The sequence below is a fragment of the Elgaria multicarinata genome, chromosome 1 (genome assembly GCF_023053635.1).
Source record: "Elgaria multicarinata webbii isolate HBS135686 ecotype San Diego chromosome 1, rElgMul1.1.pri, whole genome shotgun sequence".
Lineage (NCBI taxonomy): Eukaryota > Metazoa > Chordata > Lepidosauria > Squamata > Anguidae > Elgaria > Elgaria multicarinata.
This window is the reverse complement of record NC_086171.1, coordinates 75,738,234-75,760,910: the sequence shown is the minus strand read 5'-3', so window position 1 is coordinate 75,760,910 and position 22,677 is coordinate 75,738,234. Positions and strand designations below refer to the sequence as shown.

At 42.5% G+C, this 22,677-nt stretch overlaps 1 protein-coding gene across 1 annotated transcript in view; it reads left to right on the top strand.

The window, feature by feature from the left end:
* Positions 1-22,677, top strand: part of ABCA13 (ATP binding cassette subfamily A member 13) — a 331,836-nt gene that overhangs the window by 192,845 nt on the left and 116,314 nt on the right. The window contains exons 45-48 of the mRNA XM_063124168.1: positions 1,342-1,393; positions 9,581-9,699; positions 9,939-10,026; positions 13,197-13,305. Of these exons, the coding sequence (XP_062980238.1) occupies positions 1,342-1,393; positions 9,581-9,699; positions 9,939-10,026; positions 13,197-13,305 (368 nt within the window). The remainder of the gene's footprint in view (positions 1-1,341; positions 1,394-9,580; positions 9,700-9,938; positions 10,027-13,196; positions 13,306-22,677) is intronic.

Genomic DNA, 22,677 nt, shown 5'->3' with positions numbered 1-22,677 from the left:
GTGACAACCTTTTAAGTATTTGAAGAGTGCTATCATGTCTCCCCTCAATCTTCTCTTCTCCAGGCTATGATAACCAATGATGGTTCAAATAGCCTACTCTGCACTGCGTTGGTTATTTTTGTTGGTTTTTGTAGCCAAATAACCAACCATTGGTTAAAAACTCCCTCCAAACAACACAATAACCCATAGTGGGTTAAATAAACAACCGTCAACTATTTAAACCACCATTGGTTATCGTGCTGTCTGAACCCAGTCAGTAAGGATCCAACCAGGTGTATTTTGCATATTCTGTTGTTCGCCACGTGGAACTGCACAAGGAAAGTGAGGATGTAAGGATTTTAAATGAGTAAAAAAAAAAGAGGGGGGAAGACAGCCAAACCACATTTAGAGCAACGGGCCCCATCTAGTAAAGCCCTCAGTGCTTTCCATCTAAGTGGACCTTTTCTCTTCAGGACTGATCAAGTTTGCAACAGGTTTGTGAAGTTTGGAACAGAAGCAAGCGAGACACTGCACTGATTGGTTGGCACCACATAATATTACCACGATCTCTTCTTCCCAGTATCCCGAGAGCACTTCTAATTTAAAAACAAAACCCAGCAACTTGATAGGCAGTGAATGAAAACAACAACATATTAGCTCTTTAAATGATTTTTAAAAGCGGTCAGCCTGCCTGAAGCATTGGGGGGAGGCAAGACTCACAGCTGGACCAGTGCCCCTATCACTGGAATGGACATCTGTAATTCAAATTGCAAGGCTCTCACCACAGCTTTTTAATATGACGTGGGTCTTCACTCCAGGATACAATGACTGCATTATTACCGTGCAAGATGGCTATAAAATCACATTATTTATCTTACATTGATTCCTCATCTTTTCATTGCATTAGGGGAACATTTTGCTGGCAAACCACATCTGGTTCACAACAGGAACCTCTGCCGTGGTGTAGATGTGCCGTGGGCCAAGAGGTATGGTAATTTTCTGTCCTCAGAAAGAAAAGATCCTTTTTTCTTAGGAAAAAAAACACACTGCACAATTATTAAGGAAGTATGAAGTAGCCTTGTAATAAGTAAGGCATTAATAATATTAGAATTTATTAGGGTGCAATCCTATTGAATGTGTCCTCGGTGATTGGAAGCCCTTAAACTCGGAGGCATCCGATCATCCAGTGCAAGGCAGGAGAAGCGCCAGAGGTGATCTTCACCTCCTGCAGATTTCGCTAGATGGGCTTTTTGGAGAGGGAGCGAAGAAGGCTGGAAGAAGCTCAGGATAACTCGAACCCTGGCCTCTCCGGTCTCCTCCTCTCCCCGTTCATCAGAATACCCTCTTTCCTTCTCTTCCAAGGTCGCTTTTCCATCCTTGGTGGGCAGCTGGCATTGTTCTTTCCACACTGGCTGTGAGAGGTCTGGGTCTGGGTCTGGGGTGGGTGGGTCAGATCTCCAGCCCCCTCCTCTGAGTCTGGAGCGCTGTCTCCATCCTCGGAAAGGGGAATCTGAACAATCTTTCGGCTCCTGGATGCTCGTCCAAGGACCATAGGATTGTTCTCTTAGGGGGGATCTACACTACTGCTTTTAAAGCGCTTTGAAAACGTTTTGAAACCTGTATATGCAGTGTGTCCTGGGCCCCAACAGTTGTCAAAACTGTTCTAAAGCGCTTTAAAGCAGTAGTGTAGATCCCCCCTTAGACAACTTTCTCAAACACTTGGAGCACATTAAAATGAAAATTTAGCATACAGAAAGGTAAACGTTTAAAACAGCTAAAGACAATTCACAATAAAACACCATGACCTAATAAAACAACTAATTTATGAAGCCCATCAGATCAGCCTTAAACCACACTGCCTCAGAGAATTTCTCTAGCAAGCACAATGCCCCCCACTACAAAAGTGGAATGAAATTCTCCCCACCCCCATGAAAAAGGGAGAAAAAGAGCTACTTCTTTCGCAGGAGTTTCATGGAAATGGGTTGTGTGTGTTAATTTTCGGAACAGCACTCAAATAAGCATCGCAAGCTCCGGAAGGTGCAGACTTTGTCTGTAAAGTGCGCTTGCATTCAGGGGTGCAAACGGGGCGAGTTCTGATCTTAAACAAACAGAAACGAAATACTCGTCCGTCCCTACCATTTGGCCCAGTGTTGGTCCACCCAGCCCAGTACTGTCAATGCCAACTGGCAGTGGATCCCCACTAAGGTCTTTTCAACTACAGAGGTGCTAGGGTAGCTTTCTCCAACCTGCACCCTCTAGGTATGTCCGACTACGAGTCCCATCATCCCCAAACGGCACAATCACCTTGCTGGATGTGGATAATGGGAATTGTAACCCAAAGCATCAGGAGGGGACCTTGTTGGGGAAAGCTTTGCTATGGATTGAACCTGGAAACTTCAGCTTATAAAACATGGAACTGGGAAAGGGCAGTGGCCCCTCTCTGAGCTCTGGCCCAAAACGTGTTGTGGAATATCCAGTCAAAAGTATGAAATTTGAGCTTTTGGATCAGCAGCACAAATCCCTCTAGAATAGGGGTGGGCTTCGTGTTGCCCTCCTGGTGTTTTGGCCTACACCTCCCATCAGCACTAGCCAGAATAGCCAGTGGTGAAGGGTCAGGGGTGAAGGGTCAGGGGAACTTCTCACTCTCGGAGGCCACAAGTTGCTCACGCCTGCTGTAGGATGTGGGAATCAGTTCTCTTTCTGCCACACTTACGTATCTCAGGAATGCAGGATGGGGTGGGTGGTGGGTGGGAGGAAGCATGATGCTATCTAGTCATAGCTGCTCTAAACTTCTGGATTTCCTCCCTTGTTTTCTGTGGGCAGCTCTGTCCCTGGGTGAGTAAGAAAGGGGCTCAAAGGAGCTGCAATTCAGGGAGACTGTTTGAGTCTAGCAGTTAAATCTAGGGGTGTGATCCGCTCCGATTAGGAGCGTAGAAGCAGTAACGGATTGGCCTGCTCCGCCTTACCCAGGGGCGGAGTAGGAGCGGACCGTGGACCCCTAGAAGCAAGGCGAAGAGAAGCGAACATTTTTCGGAGCTCCTAGTTCAGGCGGAGCGCTCCGGTCGCCATCTTGAAAACATTTCGCCATAGGATTGCATAGCGGCAAATAATCGCGGATAACTATGTTCTTTTTGAAGCTATCGTTCTGGAAATTCTTGTGCTCAGAGAGTCGTGGATGGGGGTCATTTTGAGACCACTCTCACCTCTCTGCATCGTGCGGGTCGCGTGCTATTTTTTTTTGAAAATCGGGTCAACCGCGCGGCTCAAATGGCGTTTTCGGCTTTTCGCCCATAGGATTGCATTGAGGGAAAGACTCGGGCATAACTGGGTTGGTTTTTAAGCTATCATTCTGAAAATTCTTGTGCACAGAGAGTCGTGGATGGGGGTCATTTTGAGACTACTCTCAACTTTCTGCGTCGTGCGGGTCGCACGCTAGAGGTTTTTTAAAAATCGGTGGGAAAAATACCTTTTTCAAAGGGCTGAGGGGCAAAGTCAGCTCCCGGTCATGATCACATGATCCCAAAGTTAGAGGAGGGCATAGGCAAAACGGGTAACTTGGGATTCTGGGAAACTTCTCTTTCTTCATCTGAACGGGCTTTTCCCCGTGTTTTTTAAAACAGTAGCCCCACCAAATGCACAAACACAACCTGAAATCATATACTAAGCCAAGAATAAGAGATAGAAACACAGCACTGCTACCCACCCTAACTTTGGGGAACAACTGAAAAGATGTGGTGCAAGGGGATGAGCTCCCCTAGGGCATCTCATCGTGGACATGCCCCCACTCTCTCCTGCACTGGAAGGCCATTAGAGCCTTCCAAAGAGAGTAAAACGGTGGAGCAATGCCTATTATGAGTCGAAGTGAGCGTTTACTTCTTAGTGGTGGAGCGATGCCTGTTATGAGTTGAAGTGAGCGTTTACTTCTTAATCTCAGAGCTGTTGGTGGCTGTCTTGAGTTGAACTGGCAGCTGCTTCCCCCTCCCCCGGGCACGTCCCCCTATTGCTGGTAAAAGACAGATATAGCCTTTTTTAAAAAAATCTTCTTGCTGTTTATTGAGCAACACTGCTGCTTTTAATTCCACCCCTCCTTTGTTTATTTATTGATTTATTCCATTTTATATGCATTACTGGCTTATCCTTGGCTCACTTCCTTATGCCCCCAGAAATGCCAGCTGCATGCCTGCCTGCCTTCCCTCCCTCCTCCCCTGCCCACCTCGCAGGGATGTTGTGTGTGTGTGGCTTTGACTCAGGGGAGAAGTCCTTCCTGCGCTCACTTGGAGTTTTGGAAGTTCCAAATTTTGCAGGTTTAAGCCCCGCCAAAAAACAGGGGATGATGGGACTGCCTTGGATAAGCTGTCATGGTGGTGAGTTTGAGGTTTTTTTTTAACGTGCAAAATTGACGGAGCTATGGAAAGGGGTGTTGGATTTTCATAAATTCCCCAAAAATCAGGGGATGATGGGACTGCCTTGAGTCTCGGCATGCGTATGTATCCCTGGATAAGCTTTCATGGTGGCGTGTTTGAGGTTTCTAACGTGCAAATTGACGGAGCTATGGAAAGGGGTGTGAATGGGGTGCCCTATTTTCAAAAATTCCCCAAAAATCAGGGGATGATGGGATTGCTTTGAAACTTGGCGTGCGTGTGTATACCCCCATGAGGTGTCATGGTGCCAAACGTGAGGTTTCTAACTTGAACAGAAAAAAAGTTGTATAATTTTTTAGCTTTCAATGCAAGCCTATGGGGGGGGGGAAACGGAGCTCCGGATCCGGAGCTCCAAGCGGAGCGGAGCGGAAGTGGGCGGAGCGGGGGTGGGGCGGAGCGGCCCGATCCGGAAAATGGCGGATCTGCAAGTGAAGCGGAGCGGGGGGTCCGTGCACACCACTAGTTAAATCTGTGGCTGAGACCATTTGAACTATGGGATGTCAAACACGTAAGTCAACAGAGAGGAAAAAGGAGTTGGGCTTGACCAGAGTTGTGAAGGCTCAGAAAAAAACAGAATCCCCCCCCCATTTCCCCCCGAAGACTTTTTTTGGTCCCCCCGCAAAAAATTGGAAAAATTGAAAAAAAAATGAAGAAAAAATGGATTATGGAATGTTTTATTTTAGCATGATGAATAAAATGTTTAAGACAAGGCGTTCATATATTTACTTCTTCAAATGATTTCTAAAAACTATATATACAGTATTAGATTATTACAATTTCTGTGCACCGAGGACAAGCAAGTCCTAGGTTGCAAACTGAGACTATAGCTCTCAAATAAAAGAGCATTTCTGCCTCTAGGGGCACTGCCATTGAAGCAGAGACTGAAGCCAAGCAGGATATAGCGGTAGGAAAGCGATATATGGTTGTCAGTGCACTTCACTACCGCTATAAAGCAGTAGTGTATATACCACTTTCATACAACTTTCATGGTGCAATACCCTGCTTGGTGTAGATTAGGCCCCAGTGAGGCATTGGGAATATACTGCAACATTATGTTGCAGGTGCCTACTTGTAAATAATAATACAAAGTTGTTGAATACTTGATGGATGTTTGTTATGGACTAGTTCCCCCTCCTGAGGAAGTGGAACTTTTTATTAAACAATAATAGTATCTATACATCTCTAGGTCATGTTAGATACCCACTTTTTGTGTTGGTGTGCATGTGTGCTAAAAATATAGATTTTTATTTATAATTCAAAAACATTTTTGTCCAAACAAAGTTTTTTTTTCCCTATCTGCTGATATGTCTGGTTACACTATATTCAAAATGGCAATCTCTTTTAGGGTGTGTATGTGTGTGTGTGTGTGTGTGTGTGTGTGTGTGTGTGTGTACATCTGAGCATGGGTAAAATAAATTATTTTTAACTCTTTTAGAGCAAGTATTATCTCAAAGAGTTTTAGGGGGGTGGGTGGGAATTGAAGTAACCTTTAAGAAACAAAGGAAGTTTAGATTGTCTGTTTTGTGTAGAGGGCATGCATTCCTACCAGTTTCCTGGAATATTAATGTGTTAATCTAATTGAGCTCTCCAGGGCAAGGTTACAGGGCTTGAAAATTTGTAAAGCTTGCTTCACCCCGATTCCCAGAATCTAGGGAGTTAGGTTTTGAAGGGAATAGGTGCTTTTGGGGAAAAGAGAGAGGGAAAAAACCACACACCTAGCAGCAATGAGCTGAAAACGCTTTTGCAGCTTAGTATTTGGCATATATGGCAATTTTTGAAAGTAGATATACTGCAAATAACAAACCCCTACAATTCTGTGCCCTTGCAATTCAATCTTGAGAACATCCATCCTTCTATTTATATTTCACTGTGAATTTTACACAGTTATGAGGCATGCATGCCTAGCCGTTTTTGTGTTCAAAAAATTACTGTTATTATTTAGTAATAGGAAGAGGGAAAGAGATAAAGGAGTTTCTGCTTGCCAAAGAGAGCTCCATTGTTATTCAAAATGTGCTGCTGTTTGCAGTAGGGATGTGCTCCGCTCCGATTAGGAGCGTAGAAGCAGTAGCGGATTGGCCTGCTCCGCCTTACCCAGAGGCGGAGTAGGAGCGGACCGCGGACCCCCTAGAAGCAAGGCGAAGAGAAGCGCCCATTTTTCGGAGCTCCTAGTTCAGGCGGAGCGCTCCGGTCGCCATCTTGAAAACATTTCGCCATAGGATTGCATTGCGGCAAATAATCGCGCATAACTATGTTGTTTTTGAAGCTATCATTCTGAAAATTCTTGTGCACAGAGAGTCGTGGATGGGGGTCATTTTGAGACCACTCTCACCTCTCTGCGTTGTCTGGGTCGCGTGCTATATTTTTGTGAAAATCGGGTCAACCGCGCGGCTCAAACGGCGTTTTCGGCTTTTCGCCCATAGGATTGCATTGAGGGAAAGAATCGGGGATAACTGGGGGGGGGTTAAGCTATCTTTCTGAAAATTCTTGTGCACAGAGAGTCGTGGATGGGGGTCATTTTGAGACCACTCTCAACTTTCTGCATCGTACGGGTCGCGTGCTATATTTTTGTGAAAATCGGGTCAACCGCGCGGCTCAAACGGCGTTTTCGGCTTTTCGCCCATAGGATTGCATTGAGGGAAAGAATCGGGGATAACTGGGGGGGGGTTAAGCTATCTTTCTGAAAATTCTTGTGCACAGAGAGTCATGGATGGGGGTCATTTTGAGACCACTCTCAACTTTCTGCATCGTACGGGTCGCGGGCTAGACGTTTTTAAAAAATCGGCGGGAAAAATACCTTTTTCAAAGGGCTGAGGGGCAGAGTCAGCTCCCGGTCATGATGATCCCAAAGTTGGAGGAGGGCATAGGCAAAACAGGTAACTTGGGATTCTGGGAAACTTCTCTTTCTTCATCTGAACGGGCTTTTCCCCGTGTTTTTTAACACAGTAGCCCCACCAAATGCACAAACACAACCTGAAATCATATACTAAGCCAAGAATAAGAGATAGAAACACAGCACTGCTCCCCACCCTAACCTTGGTGAACAACTGAATCGATGTGGTGCAAGGGGATGAGCTCCCCTAGGGCATCTCATCGTGGACGTGCCCCCACTCTCTCCTGCACTGGAAGGCCATTAGAGCCTTCCAAAGAGAGTAAAACGGTGGAGCAATGCCTATCATGAGTTGAAGTGAATGGTCACTTTTCAGTGGTGGAGCAATGCCTGTTATGAGTCGAAGTGAGCGTTTTACTTCTTCTCAGAGCTGTTGGTGGCTGTCAGTGTCTTGAACTGGCAGCTACTTCCCCCTCCCCCGGGCACGTCCCCCTATTGCTGGTAAAAGACAGATATAGCCTTTTTAAAAAAATTCTTCTTGCTGTTTATTGAGCAACACTGCTGCTTTTAATTCCACCCCTCCTTTGTTTATTGATTGATTTATTCCATTTTATATGCATTACTGGCTTATCCTTGGCTCACTTCCTTATGCCCCCAGAAATGCCAGCTGCATGCCTGCCTGCCTTCCCTCCCTCCTCCCCTGCCCACCTCGCAGGGATGTTGTGTGTGGGGTGCCCAATTTTCAAAAATTCGCCAAAAATCAGGGGATGATGGGATTGCTTTGAAACTTGGCGTGCGTGTGTATATCCCCATGAGGTGTCATGGTGCCAAACATGAGGTTTCTAACTTGAACAGAAAAAAAGTTGTATAATTTTTTAGCTTTCAATGCAAGCCTATGGGGGGGGGGGAAACGGAGCTCCGGATCCGGATCCGGAGCTCCGGGCGGAGCGGAGCGGAAGTGGGCGGAGCGGGGGCGGGGCGGAGCGGCCCGATCCGGAAAATGGCGGATCTGCAAGTGAAGCGGAGCGGGGGGTCCGTGCACACCCCTAGTTTGCAGTATCTCAACTGGACTATAAGGCAAACTTATAAGACAGACTTGTATTCTTTATTACCGTATACTAGGAGAATTGCTTGTGCAGGCCTTGAATGTGTTATCAGCATTAATGCTCACTGATTAAAGACTTTTTTTATTAGATTTATTAGATTAAAGACTTTTTATTAGATTAAAGACCATCTGGCTTACAAATGATTAGAGCATGATCCTGCCAAAACAGAGCATTTTAATGGCCCATTGTATTGAAATAAACTTTTGCTGAGTTTCACTCTCAATTGATTATATTTGGATATCCTTATAGGGAAAAAAAGGCATCTTCAATGTTTTCTTTTTACACTTTCTGTTACACTAAAATGTCAAAGCCAAAATGGCTTAAAATGGGACATCTGATGGATTTAGTTATCAGCCCAACAAATACATTTTGTCTCTGCTGTTTAAAGTTTGTCCTCATCCACTAATCACCTAAAGCTTGGGCTGATTAATTTACTGATAAAGCCAATGAAAGTGTGCAACCCTTTTGTAAATCAAAGTTTAATAAATTTGTAGTTTTGAAACACTTGTACTTCTGGATTTTAAATATTTGCTAAATACCCCACTTTCTTTTAATAACTAACCGTATTCGACTGAATCATATTTTCTCTTACAATCCATTCTATTTACTGTTCAGTGTGCCATTAATTTCAGCTTCAGCAGAGAAGTCATAACTATAGAATTTTATTGCATTGAGACTTCTAAAAAACCCCCACCAGGTATAAAAGGGCTCAATCAGTGCTGATCTCCAGAGGCCTCTGTCCTGTACTGAGGGGCAAGTGAGGGCATCTTTCCCAAGAAACTCCAAAATGTTGATATTTTCTCAAACTTGGTGCAGAATGTTGTAATTGTTCTCAGTGTCCTTGTGACATGCAAGTTTTATACATGGGAATTCTATAAACAACAACAAAAACAACAACAGCATCAACATAGACTTGGATTCAAAAGAGCACAAAAAAGTGCTCTCATTCATACACCGGGATTGTCAATCTTTTCATTAGGTTACTCTCCGGAATACCACTCCAGAAGATCACTTGACTTTCCTGTGTGTGTGTGTGTGTGTGTGTGTGTGTGTGTACATGCACTCACAAAGCAGAGGAGCTTTCTGTATTTACTACACTGTATGTGAGCCTTTGGATCCAGGCCCTAATTTATTGAAACATTCACAGAAGACAAATGTGGGTTGAGAAGTGAGGCTGTAGCTTAAAATGAAAAACTCTAGCTTAAAATGGAAGCCACTGGTGTCTCAAAGAACTTTCTGTTTTTCAGACATGCCCATCATCAAATACTTCTGTTCCTTATATGAAGAACAAGAAAGGACATATCTTATATAACCTTTCAGGCCTCAATGTTGAAGAATACTTAATCAGGCCATCCAATGTAACAAGGTAATTTGAAATGTTTTCCAATTACTACAAAACTGTTTTGGATATTTACAAGAGTATGGAGTCATATATCATATGTGGGCAGTGTTTATGTTTCAGAATTTTATTTCTTACATTTGAGAGTTAGGCTAGAAAGGCAGATAAGCCTGACTTGATATGGTCATTCTTTATATAAGTTCTTATTCTGCTAAGAAAGCTATAGCTGGTTGACAATCTGCTATCATCTTCTTTTGCATTACCAGATATGGAGGCTGGTCTTTTGGAAGGAGAACACCAATTGAACTTCACAACCTGAAAGTAAATATGTCACCCCATAATCCTCTGGCCAAGGTAAGCTTGATGTATCTAGAATACTATACATTTCGTACTGGCAATCTCTCTTCAGATTCCTCCTTTGTTAGATTAAAAACTACCACCCCCACTAATGATATTTAGGTATCTACATATTTGAAAATGCAAAAGGTACCATAGTGACATCCTGTCCATGGTCTTGGCTTGAGCAGCATAACAATTATATTATTTATCCAGTCTACTTTCAAATGAATACTTACATGTTTTTGGAAATTTAGGACCTGATTTTCTACACTGAAATATGGCTCAGTAGTGTAGTACATACTTTTCATACAGAATGTCCTAAGTTCAATCTCTGGTATTTTCTGACTCCCTTTGAAAAAATTCCAAGTAGCATGGCCAGGAAAGGCCTTTGACTCTGAGACCTTGGAGATGTTCTCTGTCATAGTAGACAATAACAAGGAATATATATTCAACATTCTCAAAGCAACTTACAGATAATGAAAAGCTGATCATTAAAATGCGTTCTTGACTAAAAACGGAAGTAGCAGCATTCATAAAACAAAGAGATCAGGAAGGACTTCAAAAATAACAACAACAACAACAAAAACCCAACCCTCTACATTAGAAGTTGTATGTAGAGGGAGGTTGCCTGGCAGTTCTTCCCAAGCAGGGAGTTCCAAAGGGTGGTCAAAGTGTCAGGGACATTGCTTTAGGTGGTCTAAGCTTTGTAGATGAAGGGGGCATAGATCAAGTTTTTCTTCTGAAATCACATCCTGTTCCATGTCAAAAGGAATACTCCCTTCTGCCAAAATTTAGATTTTAAATTCAAATTTCCCCTCCTACTTTTCCTCCTGAATTCACTTCCTTGGCAGGCAAACTTCCCCTCACTGATATCTGATTTACTACTTTTTTGTAACCTCTCCCAATTTCTCCCTATGAATAAGTGTTTAGGAATTAGTTTAATGGGCAGCAGATAGGATAAACACTGCTGCTCATGTTGGTTATAGCTGTGTGTTAAAGCTTCACATTGAATCACTTCCTGCTTGAATGGGAGCAAGAGCACACCAGTGAAGACTTGGAACTATTCTACTCCATTGAACGTGCTAACTGGTCTATTGTATCATCAACTATTTCCTGTTTCCATAACAAATCCCTCAGTCTGTAACAGGCCATCTTCAACATTTCAGGGACTCCATATAACATCTTGAAAAATTGTTTTAAATTGCCTGTGCAAATAAAAAGGTTTTATCCTGCCACCAGAAAAGAGTACAAGATTGGCGCCATGTATTCCATAGTTGGGGCACCTTCACAGAGAAGGACCTTTCTTTTGTAGATACCTCTCTTATAGAATAGAAGTAGTATAGAAAAGAGGCTCTTCTGATTGTCTTAATGCATGGATGAGGTACTTGAGTGTTATGCTAGAGACTTGGATTTAGGGTCCAATGTATTACTTATAAGATGATGTAAGATAGCAGAAGTAAATGTTAGAAGTAGATGTAAAATTAGGCTCGCTTCGTAAGTTACGAGGAGTGAAATGGCTGCTGCCATTCTGTATCATATCTTTTTTTGTATTTTTATTCCCTAAAATGTCATCTGTCTTCGGTTTGCTCAAATGGGAAATGAAGTTTGTGTGGTCAGCAATTTGTTGTATCTTGCAATTGTAAATAAAGATAGAAAAAAACATATACAGATTTTTGACTTGTTTTGGCCTGACCTACAGATGTACTTTTGCTAGTGTTTTTAATAACATTGGCACTCACTCACCTCTCATCAGTGCAGCAATAAATTTTAGCCATACTGTTATTGGAAAAGTTTCTCCTTTTTCCCTGACCAGGACACCATTGTGTATTATACTTAAAAAGGGCATGGTGTAATGTAAAATACTGCCTGCAAGTGACTTCTGACTGATGTAGTATCAAATTATTGCATTAACCTTTCAGTAATTAATGACCACAGTTCTAGTTTGACCTTTAAGACCTGTAAACGTGACAGTGAATGTACCATTTGCGCAGACTTTTATGAAGAGAAATGGGGAATTCGGATATGAGAGAGCTGCTGTATGATTCAATAAAACCTAGAAAATCTCTAATCAGCGGGTTACAAATTATTCCCTTCTGTCACAAAACGAGTTAGTAAACTTCTTATCACAGTTTTAAATATATATATCTGTTTGTGTAAAGGCAAAATAAAAGCAGATATATAGAGTACAAGATACTTTTCAAAATACTTTTCACTAGGTTATCTGTGAAAGCCATTGTTTGTTCGGGTATCTCTCATATCATTTACTTGTCCAAATGCAGCCTGACAAAAGCAATGTCTGTCTGACTTTAATTACTGTGGGAGTGACTCAGTTGTGGAAAAATGCAAATTCCATGTTGAGGAACCTTAGGAAAAGAATTGAAAATAAAACTGCTAATATGGAATGGGAGGCACACACACCCCAGCCCTCCACTGAATAAATGACGTCCAGGAGTAGGGCCATGCACCCTGGCATAAGTTGGTTCCCAGTTGATGTGCCACGTGGATCATCCACCCGGGGTGTCAGCTGAACCCTTTTCGCTGCTTGCTGGCTTCCCCCATTGCAGGAGGTGAAGATGCAGCAAAACTGCCTTGACCAAGTCAGCAACTGGAGCAGTGCTCCTCCATGTACACCCTGTAGCATTTTAGGTATGGATCACAGCCAGCAATCATAGGAGACAAATCGTCATCCTTTGGGACTCAGATTCTTATTATTTGTTGTCTCCCTTCCTGCCTCATGAGTTGGACAGTGTTTGGCTGACAATGAGCTCCATAAGATGGGGGAGGGGGAAATCATGCTTCCCTACCATCACTTCTCTGCCCCTGCTTTCGTTGCTTGATACTTCCTCTTTCAAAAGAGGAAGTAAACAATGTGCACGTAGCCCATTCAGTGGGCTGTTCTGACCGTGCTGCTTCTCCTGCGCGCAGCAGGAGATAGCAGCAACTTCCGTTTTTAAAAATATATCAGACCTTCTGGATGGTTTTTTTGTGGCGGGAAGAAGGCCAGAAGGGGTGGGAGGCATGAGGGGGACAGATAACATCACGAGAGGGACCTGTGAAAATCCATGAGTGCCCAGCAATAAAACACTCGTCTGATGGAGCTCAATAAACTTTGGTCCTAATAATATGGAATAGGGGTCTCGAGTTTCAGTTTCTGTTGGTTTAAATGCCTCCTTTTTATCTTCTAGGTATGGTACAGTCAGAAAGGATTCCATTCTTTGCCTTCCTATTTAAATCAGCTAAACAACCTTCTTCTGTGGAAGAATCTGCCATCAGATTTCAGTTGGAAACAGTATGGTATGGCAGCAACATTTTACAGACTACATATTGGGCTTAAAAGTAATGTTCAGATTACGAAATGAATGAGTTAGGGTGCAATCCTATGCGTGTTTAGACAGAAAAAAAGCCCTGCAGCTCCCATCATTGCACAGCCAGCCATGCTTAATGTTTTGTTGTAGTATTGTTTTATTGGCTTGATCTGCTGGAAAGGTACCTAGTACAACTTGCAAATAAGTATGATAACGAACAAAATGAAAGATTAAAAAAAAAGTCATATAAACTTTAAAATAGAGTATATCTCAAATGAAAAATAAAGGACAAAAATAGTTCTTGTTTTCTTGTATGCAGGGTCTAAAATCCTAAATAATCCAGTCCTTTCTACGTTATGATAGGATGGCCAAGTAACCCTGTTTCTTGGACAGCAGCCCTTTGCACTATGGTGTAATAGGGAGATTAGCTGTTGAAAGAAAAGAAAATCAAACAAACACAAATTTCTACTCCGTCAACACAAGGCCAAATACTTGTTTGTTTCCAACCAATTTTTTGACTACTTTTGACAATTATTTTGGTAATTACCCATGGTGAAGCAGGAGGATCTTTCTTTAAAAGAAAGCTTCATAAGTTACTGTCTATTGCTCAAATGTTCAAAACTTATTAGAGAGAAAAAAGGAAAGGATTGGTGTGTTTTCTAGATCTGTTTCATGCTTCCTAAATAAATAAATCTGTGGATAAGTAGATAACCTGAAAGCTATGTCTTGTGCATGCTATGGATTACAATGGGATGCAGGGCGTAATCCTATGAAGAGAGTTGTCAGCCCCAGAACTCGGAGGCTGATGACTATTCAATGCAGGGCAGCTGGAGCACAGAGATGATCCTTGTCTCCCTGATCTGGGCACCCTGCATTTTTGCTAGACAGGCGATTTTGCCTGTCTAGCCAGGAAGATTCAGGGCAGGAAGGGGGATGCTGAATCTGAGTAATGTGGGTTCCACGGTCTGCTCCCCTCCCTGCCACTGGAACCACCCCCTTTTCCCCATCTCCAACCACGGCTCCCAGAAACTGAAAAATAGTATGGCTGTCTAGACTAGTGGCCATAGTACTGCGCCCTAAGGCTTGCAGCCCTTTACACACTTCCTTGAACACAGTGGAACTTGCTTCCAGGTAAAGATGCACAGAGGAGTGACCTTTAACTTTGGAATGCTTTTAATACAGTTGAATTTACTTCTGAGTGACCATGCATAGGATTGGGTGGTAAGGACGTGATTCTGAGGACACTTCTGGGGGAGCAGTTTTTATAGAATTACAGTCCAAGGATTTTTGTAACTAGGTGGTAGATTGCAGCCGATATACTGATGAACAAAATGTTATGTAGAGGCAGAACATGGATAGATTGATCTGGTTGCATAGAACAAAATAATTGTAGATTGCTATCCTGGAAAGAAAAGGGGTGGAGAAGGGACTAAACCGGTGGAGTTCTGAAACAGCATAAACGATAAATTTGTTCATGAGTTTATTCAAGAACTGGACAATTGACAAAGGCACTTATGCTTTTGAAAATGTTGCTAGTACATTGATTTTAGTACAATGCATATCATTTATAGTATCATTTTCATGCCAATTAGAATTAGCTAGCAGCAGTAAAAGAACACATGGTATAATAGAGGGAGGGAGTCAAATGCCATTTCAGAGCTATCTCAGGCCAATCTATCCCCAGACATTACCATACTGTCCTGTGGGGAGCGTCCCAGAAAAGAGGGGGATACAGGCAGGCAGATATCCTTTCAGGACCTGCTTCAGCTAGACTGTCCCTCTCCCACCTCCACAACAGGGCCCCGTGGGAAGGATCCTGATCACTTATCATGATTTTATTAATGATTGTTGATATTGTTTGTAAACTCCTTGGAAGGACTTGTATCCTGAAAGTAGAGATGTACAGATTTTGTAAATCTGTTCCATCTACATTTTGCAGATTGTCGGGTACATTTTGTTCCATTGTTTGCTCATTGATGGAATCAGATTTTATCCAGTTTCCTGAATTAGCACAAATGGGCAAATCCCCACAAAAAATAAATAAATGTACAAATCCCCCCCTCCCCAGGTGCATTTCCATGCTTTATCTTATGGGGAAAATGTGAATGTTTAGCCAGTGCTTCTTAATTATATGTATATTTCTGCTACTAAATTTGCATAGAATTCTGGAAAGCAAAAAACTGGGGAAAAGCTGATCTGCTGTGGGGTCCACGGGTTAGATTCGTAGACATCAGAACTCATATGATTCTATCACAGATTTCTTCCAACATCCCCATCTGAAAGGCAGTATATAAATAACTGTAAATAAAAACAGTAATACTACTACTACTAATAATACATAAATAATAGAATAGACAAGAGAAGATTAGTCCAAAAATTGTTTATTCTCACTATAGCTTTGGGTAAACAGATATAACTTGTCTCAGCATTGTGACTACAACAGAGGTTTGATTGTAGCACCACTCCAGACATGGGTGAAACAGTAACTCAAGGAAAAGATAGGCACTAGTGTGGTGTCGGTGACTAAGTTTGCTTCTCTTCTTTCCACCAGTCACTTATTACTCATACTGATGGCTGCTAGTTAGTTGGGGTAACAGTGATCACAACAGGATTACCACTATTTCCACATGGCTTGCAGGTACTGGGCAGACTGATAATTGAGCAAAATCCCATTGGAGCTAAGTTTCAGTGGGGGTGGTGGGATTTCATCCACCAGTGGTGTCTGTTCTGCTGGACACTATTGGATACAGCCCAGTATGACAAACTCACAAAAAACATGACTGGAAGCACTTACAGAACTGTTGTGGGTAGATATTCTGATCCTTGTTGCCTTCTTGCGTTGAGTGCTGCTAACTAACGTTTGAATGAGGATAGTCTGGATGACTGAATCAGTCTTTTCTTGGGAATCACTAGTATAGGGCAGCTGCCTAAAACCACTTCTTTATTATCCTTCCTTTCTAGCATAGTTACGATTGAAACTACCCGAGTAGAATTGCAGGGAATGTTTGTGCTTATCTTTGCTCCTTGTCGATACGTGTTCAGAATAAGCAGTTTTGTGAAAGTGTAGTTGCATCTTCAGGGATATAAAGTGAGTTAGGCATGGTCTATGGTCTGCCATAGCGACCTGGGTTAGCTCTTTGAATAAGGAACTGATCAACAATAGTTCCAGTACCAAGTGGATTTGCCAGATGAATCTCTTGTGGGTGCTCCCCACCCCCACCATGGGGAACTGGTAAGCAATAATGCAGTATGATGCATAATAGCTAACCTTGTTTTTTCTTTGAATTGATAATGGATTAGAACTAACTTGTCATGACATGCCACCTTGGCCAGTGCTTTCAATGGGGAATCATGAACAATAGCAAAAAAATTCATACTACAAATTTTTCCGGGAAGGTGAAATCATTGAAGGAAAAATGGGGAAGGTTTCCAGCATCGCTATTCAAGGGGAGATATGATCATATGTGTCAACCTGTCAACAAACAGTGGGCAGTGTTTTATGTTGCATGTGCGCACATGTTCCTGAAGCATCTGGAAAGAGCAGATGCTCATTTCTGGAATGGGGCAGGTCAGTGGAGCTCATAGAAGGGAACTCAACTGATCTATCCCAACCTGGAAACGAGTGTTTCTGCTAATTTCCAGGACTGTTTTTGAACTGCTAGTTCCTATGGGCGCGATGGAACAAGTGGAGGCAAAGTGATAGGTTAGGATACTGTCTCATGCTACTGAAAAGACAATGGTGAAGACAATGTTGGATGTCAAGGCTGCAAGCTATATATTCTACCTTCAGCGAAGTCAAGAAAAGAGTTTATAATTATGAAGAGTAGCTGTTGCATGAAGTAAGAGTTGTCCATTACAAATCCTTTAGAAGAGTCTTGAAAATAAGTTTCAGCAGCACAGCTCACTAATGCGCCTTTGTGTGAATATGATGTTTTCTTTTTTTAAAAAGGCATTACATTTTCCTGTCAAGCTGAGTACAATTTTTTAGAGAGTCAAGGGCATAACTGGCCACATCAAAGAGAGAGAGAGAGAAAGACAAGTTTATGTCCTGCCATAAAAGAACAGTTGATGGTTTTCTACAAGGGAATTCTTTGGAAATATTGAGGAATAAAAATTTCTGTGCCTCCAGTGACAGGTAGGGAGGACAAACTGTCTGAGAGCAGTCACAGTAAACGTGTGGAAAGATTGATCTATTATGTAATAAAAACCATACATAAAATGTGAAAAGTTTGCAAATTGCTCACGCACCGGTCTATTAGATGCTCCCTTAGGGGGCTGCCATTAGCCCCTCCTTCACATAATACACTGAGACATAGAGATTGGCATGAGAGCCACTTCCTTATGGCGTGATTTCATGCGTCTGACTAATGTGTGGGAAAGACCTGTTTGACTGGCCCTGCCCATGTGATTATTTCATTCATACAAACATGCGTACATGTGTGCATCTGCACGTGCACATCCCTTGGTGGTGTGCACCACAGTGAAGAAGTTACCACCCCACTGTCAGCTAAAGATGTCAATTAGTGTCATGGAAGGGTTGTTGCTTAGGTTGGCATGTAGTCTTAATGGCCTCATTTAAGCCTCATTTTTTCTGGCTTTCTTTCTCTCTGTCTTATTTTATTTTTATTTTATTTTATTTATTACATTTTTATACTGCCCAATAGCCGAAGCTCTCTGGGCGGTTCACAAAGATTAAAACCATAATAAAACAACCAACAGGTTAAAAACACAAATACAAAATAAAAAGCACAACCAGGATAAAACCATGCAGCAGAAATTGATATAAGATTAAACTACAGAGTTAGAACGGTAAAATTTAAATTTAAGTTAAAATACTGAGAGAATAAAAAGGTCTTCAGCTGGCGACGAAAGGTGTACAGTGCAGGCACCAAGCGGACCTGTTTAAGTGGTTTCTTGAAATCTAAAATGGGAAAAGACAGGTTCCTGAACCAGGAAGCATAGACTTAGTGAAATGAATGATGGCTGGAATCCTGAGGGGGGAAAAATTCTACTTTGGCTTAACAGTTCTTCTTGACCCCACTTCCCTGCAGATTCCTCAGAACTTTCTTTTGAACAGGCCTCTACAAATTCACCTCAAAATGTTGATTAGGTAAAATTCAGTAGCAAATTTATGTAAGTTTATTCAACAGCAGCCCTGAGTTTTGTATGACGCATTTGGTGCTAATGAGAGTCAAATAATCCCCACAGCACAAACTACCTCCCCTCCCAGAAATTTCACTAATCTTATAAAAAATGAGTTTATTCCTTTAATATTCCTTGGATGTTTCACTGAGCAAGAACCTCTAAATTCACCTTGAAATGCGGTTAAATTTAAATTTAGTGGCAGCTCTTGCTGAGATCCAGAACGGTGAAGTTTTATGCTGCGTTTTATCTTGGATGCAATTTGGATTCATGGCAGCAAAATTTAGTTTCTGAAGAAATGGTCAATTCTCTTACGCTTTGGTCAATTCTCTTACGCTTTGAAGTTTGTATGTGTAGTCCCAATGAGAGGCCTCTGAGTTTGTGCTGGAAGATGGGGTTGTATATTATTATTATTATTATTATTATTATTATTATTATTATTATTATTATTATTTATTTATATAGCACCATCAATGTACATGGTGCTGTACAGAGTAAAACAGTAAATAGCATAGTTATCAGACTATTTTTCTGATAAGTATTTTCCAATGGCTCCAGCAGCAACAGAGATTAAATTGCACTTCCCTGAGAATTCTGAGCTCTCACAGTAAAACTTTCCAACAATTTGCAAAACATGATATATTTTTTGGGATATTGTTCTGAACATTAAAAAAAATGATCATGTTTTCCAACAATGGAATTCTATATTCCAGATTTCAGGCTCACATGCATGAGTAGAAATCACTTCAGTGTTCAGAGGAGGAGGGGAGATCATTCCTTGTGGTAGCAGGAACACTTGCCCAATGGGGTACCACTTTGGAAGACTCCCATGCTTTGGAGGCTTTTCAGAGAGTCCAGTGGGCCACTAAGAGGGGGAGCTAAAAAGCCCTGATGTTGGGTTTAACTTTTAAAAACCAAGCCATGTTGGGTTTAACCTTTAAATCCCTAAATGGCTTAGGACATGGCTACCTTAGGGCTCACTGGCTTGGCTATGAATCTGCCCAATTATTAAGACTGCAGCAGAAGTCCTCTTGGGGACACCATTACCTGCAAAGGTCCATTTGTTAGATTCACATGAAAGGACTTTCTCCTGCATTGCTCTAAAACTGTAGAATGTGCTACTTCAAGAACTAGGATTAGCCATTACTCTCTTGGCTTTTAGAAAGGGTGTGGAGGCACATCTTTTTATTGTAGCTTTAAATCAATCAATCAATCAATAAAGTACTCTTCATACAGTGATTTAGATACCAGTCATTTTTTTAGGCAGACTCTCTATATACATGCTACACAAAGCCAGGAAATTGGAAACTATGGCTGTTGCCTTAACTGAGGTGCCCTCTCAACAGTGATGATATTGTTCATTATCACGAACATGTGGGTTGAGGGTTTATATGTTTTATATGTTATTGTAAAGCGCCTCGATGCCGGAAATGGTGAGGCGGCACTATAAAAATGCTTTAAATAAAAAATAAATACAATAATAATAAATAATCACAAAAGGAACAGGCCCTACATAGAAACTCTCTGTGATAAAATTCCTCTGAAAACCTTGGAGTACTGGCAGCATTTTAGCTTCAGAATGAAACTGAGCATGCTTAACATAACTTTGCCAGCAGTTGCTGCCATAGGTTTTCAAAGGGCAGGAAAACAGTAATAATTTTTGAACCACTGCTCAGAACATTACCAAACCAATGAAAAGTGCACCTCCTCAACAAGACTGAATAATATACACGACTAGCATTCACCAAAATGTGAAAGAAATATATGATATGCCGAGCTGCAGCTTGGACTAAAAAGGACAAATGTGACAGTTTTCAGCACTTTTTAACTTGCTGTACCTGTGGCAACTTATATTGGATTGGTTTGAAATTTTGCACAATTGTAAATCTCAGATAGCTCATGGATACCAAGTTTCAAATTACTAATGCAACAGGTGTCTTTTGTGTAAGCAATAGGCATTTCAGGCTTATAACAGTGGGGTATTTGGGGCCTTGCTAGACCGGGTAGAAAATCTGGGGAAGAGGAGGGGAGACCTCGCATTATGAATAACACGAGATCTCGTCCTTATTCACATGCGAGCTGCGACAAGTTCTGGAGGAGAGCTGTCACGGCCGCCATTTTTTTTTAATTTTTAAAGCGGCAGCAGCAGCAGCGCAGGAGCCAGGAAAGGTAAGTAGGGGTTGTTGTTGTTTTTAAATTCTCCTTCCCCCAATCCACAGTCTCCCCCCCGGCCCCGTTCTCCTTACCCCCATCCACGATCTCCCCCCCGGCCCCGTTCTCCTTCCCCCCCATCCACGATCTCCCCCCCGGCCCCGTTCTCCTTCCCCCATTTCCTCACATCCACGATCTCCCCCCCGGCCCCGTTCTCCTTCCCCCCATTTCCTCACATCCATGATCTCCCCCCCGGCCCCGTTCTCCTTCCCCCCATCCACGATCTCCCCCCCAGCCCCGTTCTCCTTCCCCCCATCCACAATCTCCCCCCCGGCCCCGTTCTCCTTCCCCCCCATCCACGATCTCCCCCCCCGGCCCTGTTCTCCTCCCCATCCACGATCCGCTGAGCGCTGTGCCCAGTCCGTGGCTTCTCCCGGCTACTCGTAAGCGAGTAGCCGCAAAAAGCCACGGACCCTGCTAGACGTTCCGCAGCCCTGGCCTCAGGCGAAAAAGGCGCGCCATAAGCGAATTTGCTTATGGCATGTTAAGGCAGGCTTCAGTGCGGCCTGGGCCCGGATTCCTCTGTGCATCATCTGGACGCACAGCAGGGAAACCGGGTCTCAAAGCACGCTAAGGCCTCATCTAGCAAGGCCCCCAGTCTCTCTCCAGTCATTTGTGATCACCTCAGCTCCTCCCTTCCCAGCAAAGCTCTGATCATAAGGCACAGCAAGTAGTGTGGTGTAGTAGCTAGAGTGTTTGACGGAGTTGGGAGATCCAGGTTCTAGTCCCCATTAGGCTATGGAAGCCCATTGGGTGACTTTGGGCCAGTCACAGACTCTCAGTTCAACCTACCTCACAGGGTTGTTGTTGTTGTCAGGATAAAATAGAGAGGAGGAGGATTATGTATTCTGCCTTGAGTTCCTTAAAGAGGAAAAAAGGCAGTATATAATTGCAATAAATAAATGGTGGAGTAGGTCCTAGAAAATGGGGTTCACTTCTCCCTCTTTAAAAATTAAGTAGTAGGTCCCCCCTTTTCTTGTTTATCCTGAGAGTGTGGGGGAATGCTCAGCCCCTCTGGCCATTGCAGGTGGGGTGACTTTCACCCCCTGTACCTCCTTCCAGGTTCCTTGCTAGGAAAAGTTCTTAGAAGGTTTTCACACACCCTTAGGTTGTGACAGGAATTTTCCTGAAATAAATTTTGAATTAAAATTCCTCTTCAGGTAAGCCAAAAGAGCTTTGTTAAGGCAAGTAATCTTTTTCCGGGGTGAGGTGGGGCACACATTCCTATTTTAAAGTTCCACTAAGAAGCATTTTAGTCAATATGCTTGGGATTGTTTTTGATTTGTTTTGTTTTAACGCCAAGGAAAATGACACACTATACCCGTTTAAAAGTGGAGGTGATCGTTTCTTTCCCAGCTGGAATAATAACCTCATCAATAATTAGCTTGAGTCATAAATTCAGTAAGACACTATTAAACAGATGACAAAAAATAGTGACTATGAGCTGGAGACAGTTCCGAAGCATAAGTGAGGAAATGTGTTAGAGTTCTGCATAGATTATCTTTAAAAATACACTTTCCTCCTGGTACAATGGATTTCACTCCAATTTCCTTTGAAAGTGTTCCACATGCAAATGGCATCTTCATATAAATAGTGCTACACACTTAAATTACAAGGAACTGAGAAGGATAGGGAGAGATATAAACAATAAAACAAATGATATTTTCTGAGATGTTTCTGCTAAAGGCACCCACATACGTTGCCGAACTTTGATTTATATTATAGCAGCCTTCAATAACTTTGGAGGGAGTGCTCAGATATCCGTGCTTCATTTACTCAGCTTCCTCTTTTCTGTATAGATATCAAGAGAGAGAGAGAGGGACCATCTTTTGGTCATTGCATTCCTATTGGGGCTGTGCGGAGCGGCTCTGCTCTGCTTCGAAATTTGAAGCAAAGCTCCATTGAAGGGTTGCTCAACTTTGAATTTTGAAGCAGCTCCATTGCTCTACTTTGTCGACTCTTCCATCGAAGATTCGCTCTGTTTTTGAATAACCACTCCATTATTGTC